Here is a 23,082-nt window from a genome sequence, read left to right as displayed (position 1 = left end):
GCTTAAAACACAGTGGATCTACAGACAGGTTCTTCCAGAGAACAAGAAGTGATGCTGCCTTATGTAAACTCCCAAGGTACTTGTATCAAACCTCATCCATCCTTCTGCTGCTGTTGACATCTGAGTATAACGTAAAAATCTGAGAAAGACTCTACTTGCACAGTAACAAGTTTGAATGTAGACATTGGTAAACAAAGGAAATTTTTGTGAGTGCAGAGTGGATAGGAAAAATAAGAGCCAATCTCATTCTGCCCTGCAGAATAAATTTTTTGAAATGACAAATTGTTGTAAAATTATGTCACTCTCTTCCTATCCTATCCTATCCTATCCTATCCTATCCTATCCTATCCTATCCTATCCTATCCTATCCATCTCTCCCCCTCCCACACCCACCAAAAGTACCTCCTTCCCCATGCACAAGGTGAGTCATAAGAACAGTAATTTGAAAGCTCTAGGATTATAAAGCACAGATCTGGCTTAGAATGTATGACTATAATCTGGTACCGCTCCTTATATGAGCAGCCAAAGGCCATAATGACCTTATAGAAAGACAATTTTAGTTTCATCCCTGAAGCTACTTCTGTATTGGTATGTATTAAAAAAAAAAAAAAAAAAAAAAAAAAAAAAGTGCTTACAACATTTTAAAGGGAAGTTAACCAAAATGTTTCAGTGTAACTCAGGTTTAACGCTGCAGTTTGCAGTAAATCTGGACTGCCCACTGCATGTAGAGCCATACAGAATTATTTCTGTGTCATACATTTTGTTTTATAGTGTTATAAGTTTTTTGTTGTTGTTGTTCCAGCTGTGAAGCTAACAGGAAGCTACAGAAGCTATCCAAAGCCATTTTGGTAGACATGAACTACCCAAATTATAGGAACATGAAGAAAAACATTTGTCATATTCTCCTCTGTGTATTGCTATAATAACTGTGGCCTAAATTTAGTTGCAGTACAATGCCTTGCAACTCCTTCTGTGATTCCATGGAATCTAGATTAATTTTGCATTTTATTTGTATGGTTTGAAGGTAGAGTAGCCTAGTCACTTTCATATATCCTGTTAATTTCTGGCATATTTGGACATCATTCCATTAAAGCCATTATGCCTGCTTATTTTAGTGGTGATTATCCCATCTAATCCCACTTGTTTTAAGCTTCCAATGCATATACCCACTGGGAAGAATACAATTTCTGTAATGCCTGGAATGAATGGCTTGTTTCTCTGTTGCAAATTTACTCTGAGCTATTACAACAATACCTGATTTGTAGCTCCCAAGCTGCTGGTTCTGGTGTAAGTAAGATACTGCATGACAAACTGACAATAATGTCACATTTTTTCAGAAGAAAAAATGCAAATTTGAAACATGCGCAGACAAGGACATACCTAGCCGTATGTAGAGGGTGCTGGCAAAGATGGAACCAGACTTCTCAGATTTAGTGCCAGACTTAAATGCTGTATTTCTCATTAAATGGAAAATAATATGTCCCATTTCTAATCTTCTTGCAGATATTAAATGTATTTTCTTATTTATTTTTTTTTTCCAAACACACTTTTAGGAAAATAAGGCCAATCATTCTCTTTGATTCTCATTATTGTGATAGTGGTACTCTTTCTGTTAAAAGTAGAGAGCAGTTAGAGCTAGAGTTCCAAGCCTGAGCTTAAAAAAAGTCATTTTCGGTGTTAATGATGCTTCAGGGTGAAGGCATTCTCATCTCTAGTGTTTTAGATTGATGCTTTGTATACAGATGTGGGGAACAGCCACTCATTCTGTTACGCTGGAGGTACTTGTTTTCGTGATAGTGGGTTACTAAAATATAGTGGTTTTGGTGCTTGCAGACTCCACTCAAAGCAGAGGAGCAGACTAGAAAAAAAAAAAATAAAACCTTTAATAAAAATACTCTTTTTTTTCTTTTTAATACCCTAGATCAGAAAGACACAAACTGTTGCCACTTCTTTTTTTCTAGACATTTCTTGTAGTACATATATTGACATTAACTTGTCCATTCAACAGATTGCAGAAAACATGTTCTAAGAGTAATCATTTCTAGCTTAGACAATGGTAGCATCTACTATCTGGTAGTGATAAGTGGTACCTGTGCACCATTATACTCTCCTATTCATTCTTTTCATTCTTTATATGGTTAATTTTGAAGGTGAATGCTCTTTCTCCTTCAAACAAAACCAATTTTATCTGGAGTTTATTTTCCCCATACAGAAGTGTGTGCAACTAATTATATTATGTATCAACTAAAACACTGGTCTGCTATGCAGCCTTAGCAGGATTTGGCAACCTACTCACATAGCATAGCCTTTGTTTTCACTGATCTGCTAATTTTTTTTGTGAGTCAGCAGGACACGCATTCCACAGTTAAGGCAGTAGGGGAAAAGCAGGAGTAGGGGAAATATGCTCAATTGAATTTACTGGATCAAGTGATTTGTCTGGATGCAAATTCTGTTCGTTTTTCATGAAGATCTTTGAGAGAAGATTAGCAGATAAAGGCAGCTAGTCCCTTGGCTCCCATAGAAATATTTCTCAAGTGTAAGGAGCATATCTTATAATGTCTGCCACTTTGTTGTTGTTGTTGTTTAAGGGAGACTGACAAGTTAGACATCTGTTCATTTTTATATTATAAAAAATGAGTTGGAAAGACAAAACCAAATGTGTCTTACAGCTTTTTGAAATAAAATTTCACTTTAAGAAGAAATACTTTCTATTCAAGGGTAGTGCTTTGAAAAACTGGTCCACAAAAGCAATTTTGTAATGTCAGAAGCAGCTGGTGAGACTGACTTGTAGGTTGCTTGTGTGAGAGGTGTGAAGAGCCAAAAGTGGACTGGTGCTACAAGCCTCTAAACAGATGCTGCTCTTCCATCCTGGAAGATTTACTTGGTTAGAAAGACTCAGATAAAATAGGGCTCCATGCTTTACTCAGTCTCCTGAAAAAATGTAATCTTTCATCTTTCTGGAATAAAAACAAAGGAGGGAGGAAGGATCAGCAGAGGAGCTGGTGTTCTGCCAGCTCTCACGTAAACTCCCCCTTTCTTCTGGCTTTGTAACTTGTTCAAAGAAGGGGAGAGTGAATGGGATTTCAATCTTGATCCTTCCAGTCAAGTGAATGACCAATGAGAGGTTAGGTGCTTCTGTAAAGCTATGGAAAATGTGTGGTTCCACGGTCATTTGGGAGAAGTGCTATGACCCTTCCATCCTGGTTTTACATTAACTCTTTTGCCTTCTTGACTTTGCTCTCCAGCCTTCCTTGCATAAATTGCATTGTTCTCAATATGTTAGGCATTTTTGCTTCTCAGTTGTTCATTTTTACATCTATAGCTTTGCTGATTTACATACCACAATAGGTATACACAGAATGGTGCTGTTGTTTTCTGTTTTTTTCTTTTCTGACTTGTAGTATCTAAATCAAAGCTTCTTAAAATGTGAGGTTAGTTAGAAAAGACAGGTATTATTCTGTATCTATTTTTAAAGGAAGTCAGTGGAGGTAGCCTGTATATTTCTGTTATATAATAAAGGACCATGAGAACAGAGCCACCTTAAGGCTTTCCACCAAGGTAAATGAAATCAAATTTTGCTGTCCAGTGAAGGAGTGCGCGTCTCACAGATGTGAATGCAGTTGGGAACAGAGATTACATTGCAATATGTGCAATGTTCTTTTCTGTCCTCTAAAGCAATAGCTGCCATCCTACAGACAAGTTCCTCAGAGCATCAGCAAGTTCAATCATCTGTCCTAGACACTGGCAAAGTCATCAGAAAAGACACAGTCATATTTGCCAGCCTGGCATTCTGCTGCCTTAGAGTTTGGCTGTTTCTGAAGAAGTCATGCCTGAGAGGACCAGCTAGCAAGTGACAAAGATTAATTCAGTACACTTAGCTGTATACTGCAGAGGAATAGGGGAGTTGTGGGAGTAGGGGGATGGAGGATGATGGGTAGTTGTTAAAGGTATTTGGAATTATTTGGAATTCATAGTGTCTGTGTACTATTTGCTATGTTGATATCCCTATCAAAGGAACTATTACTGTTATCACTAGTAGGGAAGTAAAAACCTTGTGCAATATAATCTTGGGGAGATAAATAAGAAAACTAAGAAAAGATCTTGTTTGCAACTGGGTAATTAATAGCAGCAATTGTCTAGTCATCCTTATGGCTCATCGCTGGCTTGATGGAGGTACTAAATTTCAACTGCACATTTTACTTTTTTCTCTCATCCTCGTGTGTGTGAGTAACTTGCAGTGGGATTTAAGCTCAACCCCTCTGATAAACTACCTTTTTATTTACTCTCCTGTTTAAGAGCACGAACAGTAAAATGTGCTCAAGCATATAAAAATTAAATCCTTCAAATGCTGCAGGTGTGGTCCATTCCTGTATGTCACTACAAAGCAGTAAGGAGAATTTAGGAATATTGCAAGATGTCTAATGAAAATCATGTTGGATGGCAAACCTTAGACATGGAAGTTGTGCGTCTGTGGAGAAAGTTTGTGTGCTAGTCTTTGATTCAAAGGGCTGCAGAGAAACATTTTAAAATAACTATTGCTATAATGAGCAAAGTCTTGTACTAATGTTCTCTCCCTCTGTGGGTTGTCCTGCCTCCTGCCAAGTGAAACAGAAAAAAATCATAAAATATACTTCCACAATAAAGCATATTGCCTTCCTTGGTCAAGTCTACCACAAGTTGGCCAATGACAATAAGGGCCTCAGCACTGCCCATGAAACCCTAAGGAACCTCATTTTCATGGCGTCTCTCTGAATTCAAAACACCTTGAGCAAAGTCTGAGCAGTGTGTGTGCTGGAGAGTACAGCTTTTGTGTAGTAATACCAGACACCACTTGGAAACATGAATTAACAAGAATCAATACTCCAGCTTTGACACTGCATCTTGTGTTTCTCTTGCTACAGTGTGCCCTAATGGTCTGCAAGCTAATCTGTCCTGTCATGCATTGCTCTCTGGTTCATCATCCTCCTATTTCTGAAGGAGACAAGGACTAGATGTTCAAGCAGCAGAGTTGCCTGAGCTCTTTCACTTGTCTGCCAGCTCCAATCCAGAGAGCAGTCTGTGTTTTCTGCAAAGCCATTAGGGCACCAGCTTTCCCCTTTCCCCACAGCAGAATAGGAGAATGTGGCCAGCTAACCCGTTTTGACGATAAGATCCACAACATCCTATTCCTTTCCCTCCTTTTTATTAATTCTTATTTTTTTCATTATTTTTATTTTTCATTTCTCTTTTCTTCATAACTGCTGGTTGTAGCATTGTTTCTCCTTCTCTGTCACAGGAGTCAACTCAGCATGATTCAGTCCCACCTTCCTTTCTGCCCTGTGGCAAAAATCTCTCCAGCACTCCTGATTTTCTCTTCCTGGAAAACACAAAAACATAATTCTGCAGTTTCAGGTGCCATAAAAGGGGGGTTGAGCCACCTTGCAGGTGTGGAATGGGTGAATGCAGAGAGGAAGAGAAGCGGTTGGTTGCGGGACAATGTTAGGGGCAACTCTCAGGGCACCCCAGGACCCTCTGACTGCTGCTAAATGTAGGCAGTCTAGATGGCTTCATTGCTAGCTCTCAAGTCAGCATCATTTTGTTTCCAGACCCATTATGCTGTTTCCCAGAAAGTGGCCTCTGGACAATACATCAGAATTCCCCTGGCCTTGGTGAGAGCAAAGGCACTTGTCTCAAGTCAGAACCCTGAAGAGTGAGGGTTGTTTCTCTGCTGTTAGGAGCAAGATCCTATGTCTAGGCCTGGCATAAAGCAGGATTTTATATTGAGTTTTGTATTGCAGAATGCTGTGAAAATTGTCATGAAAAAAAAAAATAATAAAAAGAATAAAAGCTTTACCTATTTCCTTATTGGCAGCCTTGAGTTTTAAATCATTCTGATGTAGTCTTCCTCTGTCACAGCTAGGCGTCAAGTCCTAACTAGAAAATTTCATTACTGTCGTGAGTATTTCTCCATCCTGTGACCTCAGAAGTTGCAGACTTCCCTATCTGTGCTGAGCTTTTGCAATGACAGGGTGAAGATGTGTGGGCCAGAAAACTGGGACGACAGAATTACAACTGCATATTTGTTCAGTTGTTGAGTAAACATTTAAGCAAAGCCTATAATGAGTCATCACATTAACAGCTGGCCTTCGTATCCTCCTTGGGACTTACTTTTATGAAATGGATATAAAAGTCAGACCCACTTAATTCAAATCATTTTACAAATTGAGGTCTACATGCTTTTAAAAGAGTACCTACCATAATGGGCAGGCAGAAGGGAGCTGACCTGCCTGTACTGTAGTCACCAGACGTACTTTGAGTGCAGAGTACTGAGGCCAAGTCCCTCATGAGGTTGCTGGGGAAGCACGTGGACTGTCAAAAGCTGCCATGTGGGTTCAGCCTGCAGAGTGTGTGTCAGACTGCAGCTGGCAGGAAGTGGATTTTAACAGAGATCACTATGGCTGCTTCAATTTCCCACATGGCTTGAGCTCGAGAAGCTCATCTGACAGGATTCGGTCTCTATCCATCCTCTGTCCTCATGTACACCTTTTGCACAAGCTATCTGAATCTGGCTTATAGTCTTCCCTCAGGTTGAAAATACATTTATAAATCATGTGTATGTACGAAAATTCATCCAAGCTTATTTTATGTGAATGATTAGCTGTAAGAATAATAATTAAAAAAAAAAAAAAAAAAGGATCTGCTAGGTTGTTCCACGTTCTGTGAGGAGTAAGTAGCTCTGTTTAAAATAGGAAAGCGTTTTGCTTTTGCTGTTTTGCTTCCTATATGTGAAATTCTTTCATTTTAGGGAAATAAAAGTCATTTTAGTGTTCTGTATATCTGAGAGGATAAAAGGGATATCTCAAACATGAAAAGGTAGTGTCTCTGGATTCTATAAATATGTACTGTGAAAAATGGACTAGGTGAACGAATGTGACTTAAATGTTCAGGAGCTGATTCAGTATGCAAGTGTATTGTGTACAGAGATTTTGCACTGGTGTAATCTGGCCAACTCAAAATATAGATCATGGTGATATAGTCTTTTTTTAGGTCCGCCTGCATTTGTTTTTGTGGGGCAGAAATGAACAAATTCATTCTGCCTGTGCTCCAAGGGAAATGCAAGCTGTTTATCTAGACTGAGGCTAAGCTGGGCTCTGCTTCAGTAAACTAAAATTCCTGCCTGTTTGATAGTTTGGAGTGAACCAGTAATGTTTTTCTTCACAAAATAATCACCAAGCATGCTCCTGACTTGCAGTTGAAATGGACAGAGTATGTTTTTATTTTAAATCACTTTATCTGCCTACAGCTGAGCTAAAAAGGCCACTACAGAGTGGGATTCAGTAGCCCAAATTTAGGCCATTTTACACAGCATAGGGTGTCTGAGACATCTGCATGGGTTTGGCACATATGAGATATTGCCTCCAGTGTACCCATGCCTTTCCAAGGCAGCAACTGGAGGACAAATGGGATTTTCTAAGGTAGCTAAAATGGCACAAGGTATCTATCTACATTTAAGCAAAAACACAAAAGAATTCTGTGGAAACTTGGTCTTAATGCTCTAGAAATCTGGAGGAATTAGTTTATCAGCCACCATATATGATTGTGCTCTCAGCTATATTTTGTATGTGGAGGGTTCAGGGTATGACAGCTGTCTCTGTGCTGGGGTTTCCCTTCCACCAGGCACTGCAAAGACAATTTTATTTTATTTTTTTGATGATTCAAAAAGTAATTATCTATTTTTACCAAACTACAGAAAGAAATGTCATTTAATCTCCCCTGGAGAGTGCTGTTGATAAACTTCTCATACATCTTCACTTTCATGTGTAGGCTTTTCTGACAGAAACACCACGCATACTTTTGAGATTTTCAGTACTTACCAAACCCTTAGACGTTCACAGTTTCTGCGTAACAGGAAATGCTTTTCAGAGACCAGTAGGTGATAATATTCTGCACTGAGTTATATAGGAAAAGAGGACCCAGAATGATCATTGCCTTATGAAAGGTGGTAGGAATCCCTCATTACCAAAAGATGGATGAGCTGTCATCATCATATTTTAATGCCTTATAAATGATTTGTAGAAGCCAGAGTCTATCGTCATTATATTTTTTTTACCTTTAAATATCAGTGCTTGATATATCATGTGCCTACTTTTTGTTACGTGACATAGTCAGATGTGATGTGCTATAAAGTCAACTTCTCTAATTTCTGTCCTGTGAAAACTAGAATTATTTGTTAGGTTTGAGTAACCTCATCGGCTAAGAGAAACTGCATTAAAATGCAGGCATTTATAAGAAATTTAAGGTTTGGATTCAATTAATTTCTTAAGATTGAAGTTGTAGGGAGGGATGTTCAGAAATACAAACAAACAACAGCAACAACAATGAACAGCAGTCCATCAGTCCCTTAGGGAAAGAAAATCCCATGTAATGGGCAAGATGTTAGTGGCAATATGAAGTTGGTGATTCTATCTATGCTTACAAAAATAAATTAAAGGTGTACAAAAACTCTGGACCTCATCAAGAAAAAAATCCCCAGTGATCAATTAAATTAACTACGAAAACCTAAACCCCACAGCTTTACTGGCCCAAATGAACTTATAATTAGAGAGTACTGCATGGTAAATCTATGGAAAAATAAGTATGTTTTTGGTTTTACATCTGACTTTTATTTAGGGAATAACTCCAGTTCCAAAGCTTTGACAAACTTCAGTAAAACTCAAAGCTGGATTTTTACTCTAGACCAACACCTATCAGTAAAAAAAAGGAATAAAGTGGTCTCATTTCACTCTTATCAGAAGTATTTCCAGTTTCAGAAATGTCTCCTCAACTTAAAATAGTGAAAGCTTCTGGAACTGATGATACTGCTGAAACTAAAATGGTCTTTAAATGCACCTCCTTGCTGAAAGATATCTTTGATTGTGTAAGTGTATTGGCCGAAGGGGAAAAAAAAAAAAAAGTTAGGAATATACACTTAAAACTGGACTTCAAAAATACAAACAAACAAAAAAATATGTTTTCACTTTGTAAAATTTCCTTGCAGAAAAGAGGAGCAATATAAGCACTGCAGTATAGACAATAAGAAATGGCAGGTTCCTATTGATTCAAAACATTTGAAATCTCATTAGTTCTGGGATCTGAGTACTGCCAACAAATAAACTTTTTTTTTTTTCATTCTCTGTTGCTAAGCTGCACAAAGTCACCAAATACAGATTAGTCTGGAGTGCATTTATTGTTCCTGCTAGAAGTGATATAAAATAAAAATCAGTTTTAGATACACAGATTTCATTTGTGGTTTTTTTTTTTTTCCTCCTCCTCCCTTCAGGCTGTTGAAGAATGCACAGAATGAAGTTCATTTCAAAATCTGGTATCGGAAACTACTGGCTGCTTTCCAATTCTCTGCTGGAAAAGCCCTGAACAATGAGTTTTCTAAGGAGGGGAAACTTCTTAGAATTTTGGAAGACATTGCTGAAAAAGTAAAAGCTGCCAGTGACCCAAAAAGAAAGGTTTGTTATACAAAATACAAATAATAATAAAAAAATTCCCCTTCTATCTAAGTTTTTCAAGGTAATTTTACTTTTTCCAAAGTGGCACCTCTTGCCTATAGTGCCCTTTATTTAGATAAACCTAAGATTTGACTAAAATTTTTAAAATTTTGGACAGGTATAAAAACAAGGATAATACACATTTTTAATGGGCATGCTCTTACCATTAATGCTCTAGAGATCAACAGTTCCTTTAAACCATTTAAATTCTTTCATCCATAGTTTCCTAGATTTGGATGAGGTCAGAAACAATGACAACAAACCTGGGTAACTTTGAACTGAAAGGACTCACGTTCAACATCTCATCCCAAAATATGTCTCCTGTGGAGGTGCAGTGTTTTTTGAAAACTTTGCTGAAAGTTGTCATTGAGACATTGAACATTCTTATTTCTTAAAGGTGACAATCAAAGTGGCCTGTACTTAATATCTCAAATACACCAGAATTCTTGTCAGTAGAAGGCTTGTAGTCTTCTACAGTGGGTACAGTTTTCATATTGCATAGGTACATTTCCAATTGAAATGTGTTAATTTTCTAAAACAGCTGTTGTTACATACCTGATGTGTAAAACACTTTCTTGCTGAGATCTTAGTGAGGCAATCCAGAAAGCCAGATAAAAATATTCCTGCCACTGCTAGTTATCATGAAAGTTATGAATTCTTATTGCCTTGTTAAGGATTCAAAGATTTTCAAAGGATTTTTCGGAATACTCTGTATTGCTACTAAAAGCAGAAAAGCAAACATGGAAGTAAAAAGAAAAAATACCTATTTGCAAAGGGAAAAATCCATGTAAAGAAATATAAATAGTAGTGATGCATTATACATTACTGATGTATATTTCAAATGATAAAGATTAATCTCAAGGCTGTAGTGGTTGCTGTGACACTTGCAGTTAACACACCTACTGTTATGTGAGGGAGATCACAGTGTTCAGGCAACAAATTGTAAAGTCCAAAAAGGCAAAAAAATACATGAGGTGCAGCAGCACTGGTGGATACCCTAGTAAAGGGCTCTGAATCTGAACCTACATAACAGCATGGACTGGTAGAGCACCTAGGTAGTGAAAGCATTAAGGTGAAATAAAATTACAGTTTTTATTTTTAATAACTGTACCTCAGTGTAACCTTATTAGCTGTTATAAGATTACATGGATACTATTAGTTCCGTGTACTAGAAATTGGAATTGGAATCAGAATTGGAATCAGAATCATGGAACAGCTCAGGTTGGAAGGGTCCTCAGAGATCATCTGGTTCCAACCCTCCTGCCATGGGTAGGGATGCCACCCACTAGATCAGGTTGCCCAGGGCTCCAAGCCAGCCTTGAACACTTCCAGGGATGGGGCATCCACAGCTTCTCTGGGCAACCTGCTCCAGGGCTTCACCACCCTCTGAGTGAAGCATTTCCTCCTAACATCTAATCTAAATCTCCCATCTTTTAGTTTAAAACCACTCCTCCTTGTGATATCAATATCTGCTTGTGTAAGTTTTAATTAAAATGTTATGTTTAATTATAATATAACAAGACAGTAGACAGTTTAAAAAATTGTGTTATATTCTTTCATGGTGCCATAATGATTCACATGTTGCAGGAGGTGTTAAAGATGGAACTCAGCAGACTTCAGCAGTTCTTCCAGGAGGTAAAGGTTTGTCGACTTCCCCTGAATCCTGCACTTGTTGTGCAAGGCATAGAAGCAGATGTAAGTTTAGTTCATATGATGAATTACTTCCTTTTTTTTTTTTTAATATAAAGGGGGAGAGGGAATAAATTGATGCATTGACTGGGAAATAATCCTACTGGTATTTAGCATGAGTCATCTGGTAAACTGACATCTAGCCTAATCCCCTTGAAACCAGGGGCCTTTGTTGGAGATAGAGGTGCAGGAAACTGCTGGGGTAGGTGTTGCTTGTAAATCTCATGTCATGCAGCAGCAGCACATACTTCAAACTCAGCAGCTTGCTCCCAGCTCTGCTGCCCTGCTGTGGCATTGGGATTGCCAATGGCACTTGCCTTCCCTGAAACTGAGACTTGGTTTCTATTCTATCCATGTAGCTCCTAGTGGCAGTTTTTTTCTCATCTAAAATTCTTCCCTGTCACAGATGGGAACTGCTAAAGATCTAGACCTAGCTCTTTTTGCTTCAGTAAGACCAGGCACATGACTGAGAATTGCTAAAATATTAAATATTTAGAGTAAGTCACATGCGTCTATGACTCCTATAAAAAGTGACTTGTAAATAAAGGAAACCTTAATGCTGTTTAGCATTACTTGACTTTGACCACAGTGCTAAGACTCAGTTATTCATTGTTTAGGATGTTTTCATAATCAATATTATGCTAGAAATAAGCTGTTCCAGCTCTGGAAAAGAAAAAAGGTACCCAGCAGCAAGGAAAAACAAACCTGAAGACTTGTATATATTATCGGTTATAGGTTCCTAATTACAGCAATTTGTGCTCTATTTTTGTTCTCTGGCTCATTATCCACAGTGGACCTGATTCTAAAAAGGTGCTGATCCCTTCAATTGTCTTTGACCTGTGATTCTCCAAGTAATTGCTATTCAGCCTTGATCTCTCAGAGAACAGAGGTCTTCCAGCACCCACAGGTTTGGGTCAACTGTGGATGATGTAAGTCAGAAGAATTTGAAGCCTGCTGCTTCTCACTGCTTTCAGGCTTTTTGGAAATATTGACTAATGGGAAGATATCTCAGCATACAATCATGCTATTTATACAGCACAAGCTTGGCTGGATATATACAAATTGTTTAAATATAAGTATCTGAAAAGATATATTTTTTCCTTTTTCTTACATCATTTTAAGCCATTCTATAAATATCTGCATCTTCTTGACTTATCAGTACAAGCATGCAAACTAACATTTTAAATGCTTATAGTAACCTGAAATTTAATAAATTTTTATATCTATTGATTTTACTAGCAGCCCAGCTTTATCACTAATGCATTATATCACGGTAAACTTTCAAGTACAGATTCAGACATTTCAATTGTCAAAATTCCATAGGGGGTCAAGATTTCATCATTGATAATAGCTATAGCAGCAGTTGCAATAGTATGGTGTGGCTAAGATGATATTTGAATGTGTGTACCATGCTTTGAAATATTTAGTTGGAAAGGAATAGACAGCTGTGTCTAGTAGTGTTTTTGTTCAAATTAGCCTCCATTGTTCTCCATCAAGTAAGCATAGCAGTAGCTGCTGTGGGGTGCTCATTATCTCTAGAAACCAAACCATTAATTTACCATTGTCTTTGGTTGTGTTGTTGGTTTTTCTCCCCTTTTTATAATGATGATAATAATACTAGCCTAACACAAAGGATTTTCAGTTTTTGGCTCATTAATGCTTTTTAAAGGCCTTTCAGATCTTCAGGTGGAAGGAGCTACCGGGAATGAAAGGTCAGAGTTTATGTTTAATTAAGATAAATTCCACATAAAATAGGTTGGGATTTTCAGAATTTCCCGTATCCTCATCCAGACTTAGGTGACCACTGGAATTAACAGGTTCTTTGTTTCCGTAAAGATTGTATGACCTTGTAATTCCTTTGCAGAAAAATATTAATAATAATAAAAAAAGGACTAAAGATTTTTCAATGTATTGCAGATTCTGATTAGATAAGTCTTATGTATTTTTGTCCACTAAATCCCAGCGAAATGTTAGTATTAATAGGACTGCATTAAAATAAAAAACAGTATGTAAAATATCATCCATTCATATTATCTGATTATGGAGTGGAACAAATTGCCAGTGGATAAAGAAGTTTTTTTGTTTTCCTGAACCAACAAAATAGCCAATAATATTAGTAATTATTTATTTTTGTTATTAGAGATACTGAGAAGCATTTAAAGATGATATCTTTTTTTGGAGTTATTATATTAACCTCAAGTTTTTTATATGTGACTCGGTTGTCCTCTCTCACCTTTTTTTCCCTGAAGTCATGCTCATATTTTACATCCAATGCTTTTCCATTAAAAATTTCCTTCATCAATGCAAATACTCCAAGTGGAAACATCAATATTATTTTTAAGGTAAGTTATTCCTCTAATCCTCACTTCCTTTTGTATGTAAAAGGTTGATTTGAAATCCAGCTGATTAATATTTTAAATCTGGAGACTGATAATGTTTGATTTGGCTCTGTTGTTCACTTTTCACACTATTTTTGACACGAGGACTTTCATTGGAATATGAACAGAAAATGCACTCCAGTACTCAACATTTGATCAGTAGATAATCAAGTGACTTCTTGCATTTATTTTTCCTTAATGGAGAAAACCAGGTTAAAATATTAAGTTTATATTAGTTTATTTACCACACCAAAGTCAGAGAAGGGATTATTCAATATGATTGAATCCTGTAACCTTGTCCAACTCCCAAAAATCAAAATACTATAGTGTTAAAGACAGAGTTTGCTGGACAGAATCTAATTCCAATCCTATCAGAGAGTGTGGGATAATGGGCTGAGGAATGGGGATGATGAGGACAGCAGAGGAGCTCTGTTTTAGTAGAGTTAGTCGGAGTAATTAATCCAGAGTTCCTCTAGTTTATCTTCAAATAGTCACTTTCAGAGCTTCAGAGCTCAGGACAGTGCTTCTCCATCAGCAAAAGACAATATGTGCAATCTAAAATTGCTTCTCTTTCAAAAGAGTAAAAATGTTCCCTAACAATGGATGTTGTTTTTAGATGAAGAACACTGAAGATCATAAAATGTCTGATGGATACAAAGTGGTTCATGTTGCCAAAGACATTATTCCTAGATATTTTGCAGTGTCATGTTCCAAACCAGAAGCCTAAAAATTGATAAAAATAAATTTAATAAAAAACATGCAGGCTGTCCAGAATGAAATTGACTTTCAGAGCAGTTATGATTCTCAGGAATTAGAAGCATAGTCTCTAGGCATGATAGGGGGAGACTAGCAATGTTTTGTTTTCTGAACATTCAGAAAGCTGCTTCTTGTACTATTTTACCTGAGACTCAATGTTAAATAGGAAGGTTCCTTCTTACTTGAGCAAATCCTTCCCAAAGAAGCATTTAAACATTTGTGCTAGTTCTACCTAGACAGCATTTCCCCTACCTGGTAATGTTCCAGAAATACCAATTGTCCAGTTGCTGTAGGAGCAGTGTCATTGACGTCATCGTTTCCTGACAGCAACCCCTTGTATTAAAGCATCTTTTATTTGAACTGTAGTTCAATTGTTCATTCATGGTGGATAATGCATAGATAAAATAATAAGCACTGTTATTATACTAAATTGTCTGCTGTGTATGTGAGGGTAGGAGAACAGGTAAGTGGAGAGGCTAAGATTTTTCTCAGGTCTAGGTTCTGAGAAGAATTACTTGGAGTCAAGATTACCTTCAGATGAAAGAAACAGATTTTTTATTATTATTATTTTCAAAGATAAGTTTGTTTCCTCTACCCCTCATTTAATGGCGGTAAATGTCTGTATATTGGAATGCTTATGTAAAAAGAACATAACAAAAGTGCAAAACATAATAAGTCACATGCACATGTCTTTTAGATGGGAGTGGGGGTGGTGGGGAGGCAAAAAACAAACAAACAAACAAACAAAAAACAAAACAGGACTTGTTTTCACAGGCTATTTACGCAGCCACAGTTGAAGATAGTCTCTTCATTACCTCTCATGGCTACAATTACAACCCCATTTCACTAAGATTACTGTTTAACAGACTCCTTGAGAAGAGTAGTCAGCACTGCATTACTGTTTGAAACTGAATATGAATCATGTCATGGATAAAATATAAATTGATGATAAGATTCCTCTTCAGTCTACTTCAAGCTCTAAGTTGTGAAGCTTAACATTAGGTCAAATGCTGTCATTTGAGAAAAGGGATCTAGCATTAGGTAGACTTTAAAACATAGCTAAATTAGGATCCTACCTCCAGATTAAGTTTTCAAACTCTAATAATTGCATATGAAAAATAAGCAGAAAGGCTGCAGTTAATCAGAGAGCATTTGCTACTATTTCTATGGCTGCCAAAACTGTTGCTGCCTACGTGTGCCATCTACTCAGTCCTCTTCCTGACACAGAAAGATAAGTAGCAACTTTGAAGAAAAATAAGAGGCTTTTACTGCAAAATGAATGTAGCTATTTTGGTGTGGGAAAAAGTCCAAATAAAATACAAAGTTATGTCTGTGTGGTATTGAAGGAGAAGCTTGGATTTCTTGTGCTATTTTAACAGATAGGCGATGATCTACGTCAAGATATGCTGGTTCTGCAAATTATTCGACTGATGGACAACATTTGGCTCCAAGAGGGACTGGATATGCAAATGATAATTTATAAGTGTTTGTCCACAGGAAAAGACCAAGGTCAGTTTTAGATTACAAATATTACCCCTATCGCATTATTCATATCTTATGTAAATAGCAATACAAAATATCCTCCCTTTAACTTTTATTTTCACGGGTGTCCTGTTTATCTGCCACTTCCACCCCCTCACTCCCCCCTCCCCCCCAAAAAAAAAAAAGAAAAAAAAAGCTGATAACTTTGGTTACTCAGGCCCTAAATTTCACACCTACATAATCCAGAATGTTCATTGCTCTCCAAACTCAATGAATTTTGTATTCTAGAGTTTTCCACAAGTTTCAACATCAGCAGCTTGCACCACATTCTTAAAAGTAACTTCACACATAAAGAGGGTCTTAGAGAAAATTGTCCATACCTACTAAAGTTTTAATCCTGTGTGATCCTACGTAGATGCTTAAATGAACCTAGAAACATGTGGCTACAGAAGGTACCTGTAGACAAGTGATGACAGCTTTGCAATGTTGAATTTGAAATATTACTCTTGCGATTAATGCTGCTTAGGGCAAGCCTGACTCATCTGAAAGCTTTATTTCTCTCCTTTATGGTTGTTAGAGCAGAGCTGTAGCAGGGAAGCCAATTGCTTGCTAAAAAAAAACTTACCTACAGCAATAAGCTTACTATTTTTCACAGACTCTCCAAATGTTTTACTGAAAATAATCCTTGCACAAAAAGAAGACTGAAATATTGAGATTACCTTCTGTACAAAAACTACCAATAATAATAAATGTTTAAAATATTATATTTAATATATTTTATATAAAATAATAATATATTAATATATTTATGTAAATATTTATATTAATATAATAATATAAAATGATTTTTTTTTTTTTATGATGAGACAGAGAAAATGAGAGAGTGTGAGTGATCTAAAGGGACCCTAGGAATAAGTATAGATGACCTCATGCACGTGGCAGGTGGTTAAGGTGACCTGAAAAAGACTCCTCCCTTCTTTGTAAAGATGGGAGTCAAAGCCTGAAGGCTTCTTCTTCAAACACAAATGACACAAAGAATATTAATTCTGAACATATTATAGTCTCTTTGATATATGAGCAGTTAATTTGATTTTACTAAGAAAGATACAGGGAACATCTGCAAATAATATTCTGTCTGATGGTCTCTTCCTTTCAGCACCATAGTAGCAGAAAATCTCCCAGTGACTCCCCTCACAATGTCTTTCCTTATGAATTACAATAGTGTTAATATAACTGATTTACTGTTGATGGTTAAGGATCAAATGACATGCCTGTGGTACTACAGGGCATGTGCTAAAGTTCATACGTATACACAGGTCTTCCATATCTTGGGCTATCACCTTGCTCCATGGGCCACATTTTCCACACCAGGGGGATAGAAGATGGCAATTGTGTAGTCATGGGAACACAGAAATCACTTGAGTCTCAAGCAGACACAGAAATGTGAAAAGCAGTTAAAGAACTGGTAGGATGCCACTTTCCAGGCATGGTATTGTAGGGGAGCCTGTCACCGACTAAAATCTCTAGAAGTTCTTCCTGTAATGCAGAGTTTCAGGGTAAGGTGCCAGAGAACCACACACAGGTACAGTGACAAGTCTGTCAAGCCAGGTCTCGGTTCCAAAAGAGGAATGAGTACATGCAGTAGAGGCATAGGATTCAAATGAAGCATTGCAAAATGCTTGGCTTCTCTGTACATTTCAAAGACCTGTTACATGTCACCTTGGACCTGACTAATTTCTGCACTGTCTAGTATCCTGTATCCCAACTGTGATCAGTCTAATATACTGCAGAGAACAGTCTGCAGCATTTTTGACAATAAGCACATATGAAATAACTTCGTATTTCACAGTAAATATCTGATCTGATTTTTTTAATAGATTTTTGTTGTTTGTATACATATTCTACCCATTTTGAAACTTGTTAAATTGTTGGCCTTGTTGGTACCTTGAGGCAGTTATGTACACAATATTGGTATTAGTGTTTATATTTGTTGTTTGTGGAACTGCTACTTTTCACTGACCTTTGTTTTTTGTTTCCTAAAACAAAAAAAAAGAATGAAGAAGATAGATTGGAATTTTATTTATATTCATTATTTCATAAGCTTCTAAGCATGCATTTTTTCTGCATAGGATGATCCAAAAATATGCAAATGCATTAATGGTCATCATATCTTTTTAAAGTTATGGGCTTCTCATGTGATCTCTTTTGTATCTGACCAGGATTGGTACAGATGGTGCCAGATGCTACCACACTAGCCAAAATCCACAGGGAATCTGGACTGATAGGACCATTGAAAGAAAACACAATTAAAAAATGGTTCCGTCATCACCATCAGCTGGAATCAAGTTACCAAGAGGTAACATCGTAATGAACCTTATTATACTTTTCATCCTTTACCATGGAAAAGAAAAAACCATAACAACAGTAAGCAGCAAAAATAAGTGACTCACATTCAGGACAAGCAAGTCACATGCATACATGTAGAAAGCAGGGAACTGGCTTAAATTGACATTCTCTTTATAAAGAGATATTGCTCTGGATCAGGTGCATTATACCACATTTTCTATAATAATGTATCATAGTGATATTTTGAAATATACTAGTTAAGAGAAGCTGATGTAGAAATTAAATTTTGAGCTCCAAAATATTTTTTTAGGTCCAGCTCTCTAAACATTTTATTTTATATTAACCATGCAAAGTCTTAGTGAATTTCCTGTATTTGGAAATGTCCATGTCAATATCCACAGTTTTAGAAAGCTGTTTTATGGAAGCTTCCTAGTCACATGATACATAAGATCATGCTTTTCACATCGCATTGTGGGATCCCATGTAATACATCTGTTTTTATGAAACCAGGCATTATGCATGAGCCAAGAAATTTAAAATTTTATTTATAGAAGCAGAGGTTTCCCTTTGAAAGGAACTGTTTCTATTCATTCTTTGTTGGCTCAAAGAATTATTTTTTTTTTACAGGTTTGTAAATTTACACTATTATGGTAGATGTGCAGCCAACTTTTCAATTGAAAATTGAGATAGCTATTAGTAACTCACTGAAAAATGGATTTGTTGCTGTTGCTACCGTTTGTAGAAAGTACCATTAAAGTAGAATATTCTAAAACCAATTTCTAGCTATTTTCATTTGATTTCTTGAATGTATAAAAAAAAAGTCAGCTCTAATTGCATAGGACATGCATAAAATTGCTACTATACATTCACCTTGCATTTGCTGATGAATGAACTTTTCTCTTTTACTTAGTAATTATTTTTTTTTTTAATTCATATAATACTGTGTTTAAGGTGCTCAAAAAGCTTATGCAGAATAAGCTTTAATATCCTCATTTTACAGTTGGGTGAACAGAATCACAGTAAGCTTAGGTGTTTTATCCAAGGTCATCTAAGCGGGTAAGTAGTACAGTTAGACATAAAATTCACAAGTCTCATGCTATGGCCTATGTCTTCCACAGAGCTGTCACCTGTATCAGCAATTGCAGGTGGCACCCTGTGTCTGCATGGAAATCCTGAATGACTAAATAATTATTTATGTTGTCTAATGTAGGTTTTGTCCAAAAATATAATGCCCACAATTTAAGATTTTTTTTGGTTTCTATATAAATGAATCACTTTGTCATTAACATTCATGTAAGATTAAGACTTTTGAATAAGAACTGCATTTACAGTTCTTAAACTGTAGTAGGTAAGATTAAAAAAAGACAAGACCCATTTCTTACGCTTTGGGGTAGAAGATTGGTCATGATTTGAATCAAGAATAACTCTCGCCTCAGAGAGAATGCTGAATGTGTGTATTGTGACAGCAATTGGGTATATTCTTCTAATAGGAAAAGTCCACAGCTGTTAAATACTTCTCTCTGAAGTAAGCAGAAAACTTGAAATCCATCTATGAGTGTCTGGTGAGCATATCATTAGCTTTACCATGTACTTCTTTCTATGTCTGTTGTAGGCATGTTTTTGAGAAAGAGCAGTGATACAATGTAGTACTGTAAAGAGATTCATGGGATAAATCTGAATGAGCCAGTCTACTTACATGAAGCAGGAAAATACACATTTCCACTATGTAAAAGTGCTTGCCAGAGAAGTAGGTTATAAACAGGACAGATAGACTGGTTTGGAGTTTAAACATTGTCTTGGGTTTCTCCACATGGAACGTGTTTTGATCCTATAGTCTATTCAGATTAGAAGATGCTAAAATCCTTTTAGATTAGAAGATCCTTTCTGTTAAATGGGGCTGAATGCTTTGGGCTGGAATATTGTGAGACTTCATCAATTATGATTTAATGTAGTTGAGTTCTGGAAATAAAAGACCAATGTAGGTACAAACCAATTGTGTAAAATAACCCACTTTCTTTACAATGAAATTTGTCCAATTAATTGTTTTACATCATATTTCTAAACAGTTACTTTTGCATTATAGATGCAGACTAACGAGCATAAAAGGTCAGTTTCCAAAAAGAAGCTTGCTTTTCTTAGGTACATTTCACTGTAGAAGTTTTCCACAGAATTCCAAGTGTCTGTAAATCACAAGTTGAAAACCTCATGCACAAAATTTTTGTTGCATTGTAACTTTGCATTTGCTGTATTTTTTTTTTTGTTTATTACTGAAAACAGTCCTCTGTTTAAATTTTATCTACATACTTAGCATTTGTAGAAAAACATTTTTTCTTATTAGCAGTGCAAACAGCTATGTCTCTTCATAATTCTAATAAGTGTTTTTGTTTTCTTATTTAGGCAATAAGGAATTTCTTTTATTCCTGTGCGGGCTGGTGTGTTGTCACCTTCATTCTGGGCATCTGTGACCGACACAATGACAACATAATGCTGACAAATGCTGGACACATGTTCCACATAGATTTTGGAAAATTTTTAGGTCATGCACAGACATTTGGAAGTATAAGAAGGTTAGTATCTATAGTAACACATATAGTAAGTTTGAAAACAATGGTCTAAAATTTTACTGCCTTGTCAACACCCATACAAAAAAATATAAATAAGGTCGCGATTTTTTTTTCTGAAGTTTCCAGGACATCATCTTTTTGTTGTTCACAGAACCTTTATAAATATAGGAATGACTGGAAAAGTAATTAAAATGAGATGTTAGAGATCCCCTTTCAGTCTAAAACAAACAAAAAACATCAAAAAACACATCTAAATCCTTGTATTGTCAGAGATTTGAATTAGATGCAGCTCTGTTGTGGCCAGAATAGTAGACTAGCCTATGTCAAAAGGATTCAGATATCTTTTTTTTTTTTTTTCTTTTTTTTTTTCTCCTGACAATATTCCTATAACGGATAAACAATAAATGTGTTTAATTGGCAACTTCCTTGCCATGTTCAGAGAAGAAACCAAATTTTCCAAATAGATATGGAGAATGATTACATTATGCCTCTGTGGGTGAAATTATAATATTTTCATTATCTTTCAAAGTTTCACCTCCAACCACAGTAAGGTCAGGGTCTATTTTGCAAATATCTTGTTTTATTTGGATGAGGCTGTGATTATTCTATGTTTGTATTTATCTGTTGTGACTATCCCATTATAAACAAAATAGTGTGATCGTGTCTTCTGTTTCCTACTGTGAACATGCTATGGAGGACTTAATTGGGATGTAATAAAAGTAGATAGGGTAATGCTAGTGTGTTCAATGCATAAAGGAACTGGTACAGCAGAATAGAGAATGAGTGAATGATCCCTAACAGTGATGAGTAGTGTGTGTATGGGTGGTGACTTTCTTCCAAGTTTCCTGATAATTTCCAGGATTAATAGTTGGAATTATTCGTTCCCTTCCCCCAATCCCCCTCAGGCTGGCCTTTGACTATTTTTGACTATCTCACTGTTTAAGACAAATAACAGCGTGGGAGTATTGGTATGAGGGAAGCTGATGAGGCTAATAAGTACTTCTAATCTAGGCAGTCACAAGATTTAGTTGCAGTGCTCAGAATTATCATCAATCATTCAAGATATGCTCTCTTAATCCTACTTATTTGCTGTGGAAAGAATAAAGGAGAGCAGAGTCATAAAAAGATACTCATGCACACTCAGAGACAAGTGCTGCATCCCTCACTCCAGCAAACTGACTTTGGGAGCCTAGCAGGAATTGAGCAGTATTTTTTCATGAGCAAAGAATTATCTAGGTGTGAAAGGTAGGACCAATGAAATACAAGGGGACACACAATAATCAAATTTAAACAGAAATTATGTAATAGCAATAATAAAAACAGATGTTGATTTTACTGTTTTATCATTCAGTCTTCCTCTACTGTCTTTTAAGTCTATGAAAAAAAAATAAAGAATAATAACTTCCATAAATAGTGGCCGTTTTTTTCCTGCTTCTCCATGCAGTATATTGCTCTTAAACCATAAAATAAAATGGTAATACATTTTAGGACCTTCACTTAACTCCGTCATGGTTCCTTAGCAAAACAAGGACTCACTTTCTGTAGGTTGTGAATGTCATGGGACAATGTTTGTCTTCCCTGTCCCTACATGCAGCTGAGCAGGTGCAAGATTAATAACTATAGCTCTCCTGAGTTGTATGCACCTTCGTAAAATGTAGCATATTATTTGTAACACAGGAACCCAGGGATATCACATTTCAACTTCCCACAAACTTCAGGCCCTCTCAGAATTTAAAACCCTCCATGCTATTTGTATCTACCCATTCCCACAATGCAAATCCTGAAATAGTTTTAGCCTCTTCTTTCTTTAAAAGCTCTTTATACTAGTTTTTCATTTGAGTTCTTATTAGATTTTTATTTGGGTTCTTTGCACTCCCAAACAATACCATGCCCCTGAAATAATATTGATAAAACAGCAATTAAATGCTTCCAGGTCTTCAGAATTATTTGTGCTTACCCTTGGGGTTTTGTACAATAGGTGCTATATACATGCTTGTGAAGTTCTGGAGGTAGCTTTAAAGAATGGAAAGCATCTGATACCAATCCCTAACAGCTTAAAAAAAATAAAAAAAAAAATAGAAAAAGATTATTCAAGTGAGTAGATGCTTATAGATAAGGGGTCCCTATCTGAAATGTTTAAAATGGACATTCCTTTTAAAAGTTAGGAAGATAACTTGCTTGCCACGGTTGTCCATTTTCTGTTTTCAGTGAGTGCTTTTTGCCATTAGCAAGCTCTTATTCCTCATAAAGCTTCATAACAGTAGGTCCTCTCCAACATTCTGCTGTGGAGCATTTCTTTTAGTGTAAAACAAAGTTTGTAAAACAAACATGGCAGTTTTGAGAATCGAA

At 36.4% G+C, this 23,082-nt stretch overlaps 1 protein-coding gene across 1 annotated transcript in view; it reads left to right on the top strand.

Moving 5' to 3' along the window:
- Positions 1-23,082, top strand: part of PIK3C2G (phosphatidylinositol-4-phosphate 3-kinase catalytic subunit type 2 gamma) — a 211,214-nt gene that overhangs the window by 113,938 nt on the left and 74,194 nt on the right. The window contains exons 19-24 of the mRNA XM_082751635.1: positions 9,299-9,479; positions 11,106-11,213; positions 13,457-13,549; positions 15,721-15,850; positions 18,043-18,179; positions 20,567-20,736. Coding sequence (XP_082607761.1) covers positions 9,299-9,479; positions 11,106-11,213; positions 13,457-13,549; positions 15,721-15,850; positions 18,043-18,179; positions 20,567-20,736 — 819 coding nt within the window. The remainder of the gene's footprint in view (positions 1-9,298; positions 9,480-11,105; positions 11,214-13,456; positions 13,550-15,720; positions 15,851-18,042; positions 18,180-20,566; positions 20,737-23,082) is intronic.

Source organism: Aythya marila (assembly GCF_965140915.1).
Source record: "Aythya marila genome assembly, chromosome: 1".
NCBI lineage: Eukaryota > Metazoa > Chordata > Aves > Anseriformes > Anatidae > Aythya > Aythya marila.
The sequence above is the reverse complement of the archived record's forward strand: the minus strand, read 5'-3'. Positions and strand labels throughout refer to the sequence as shown.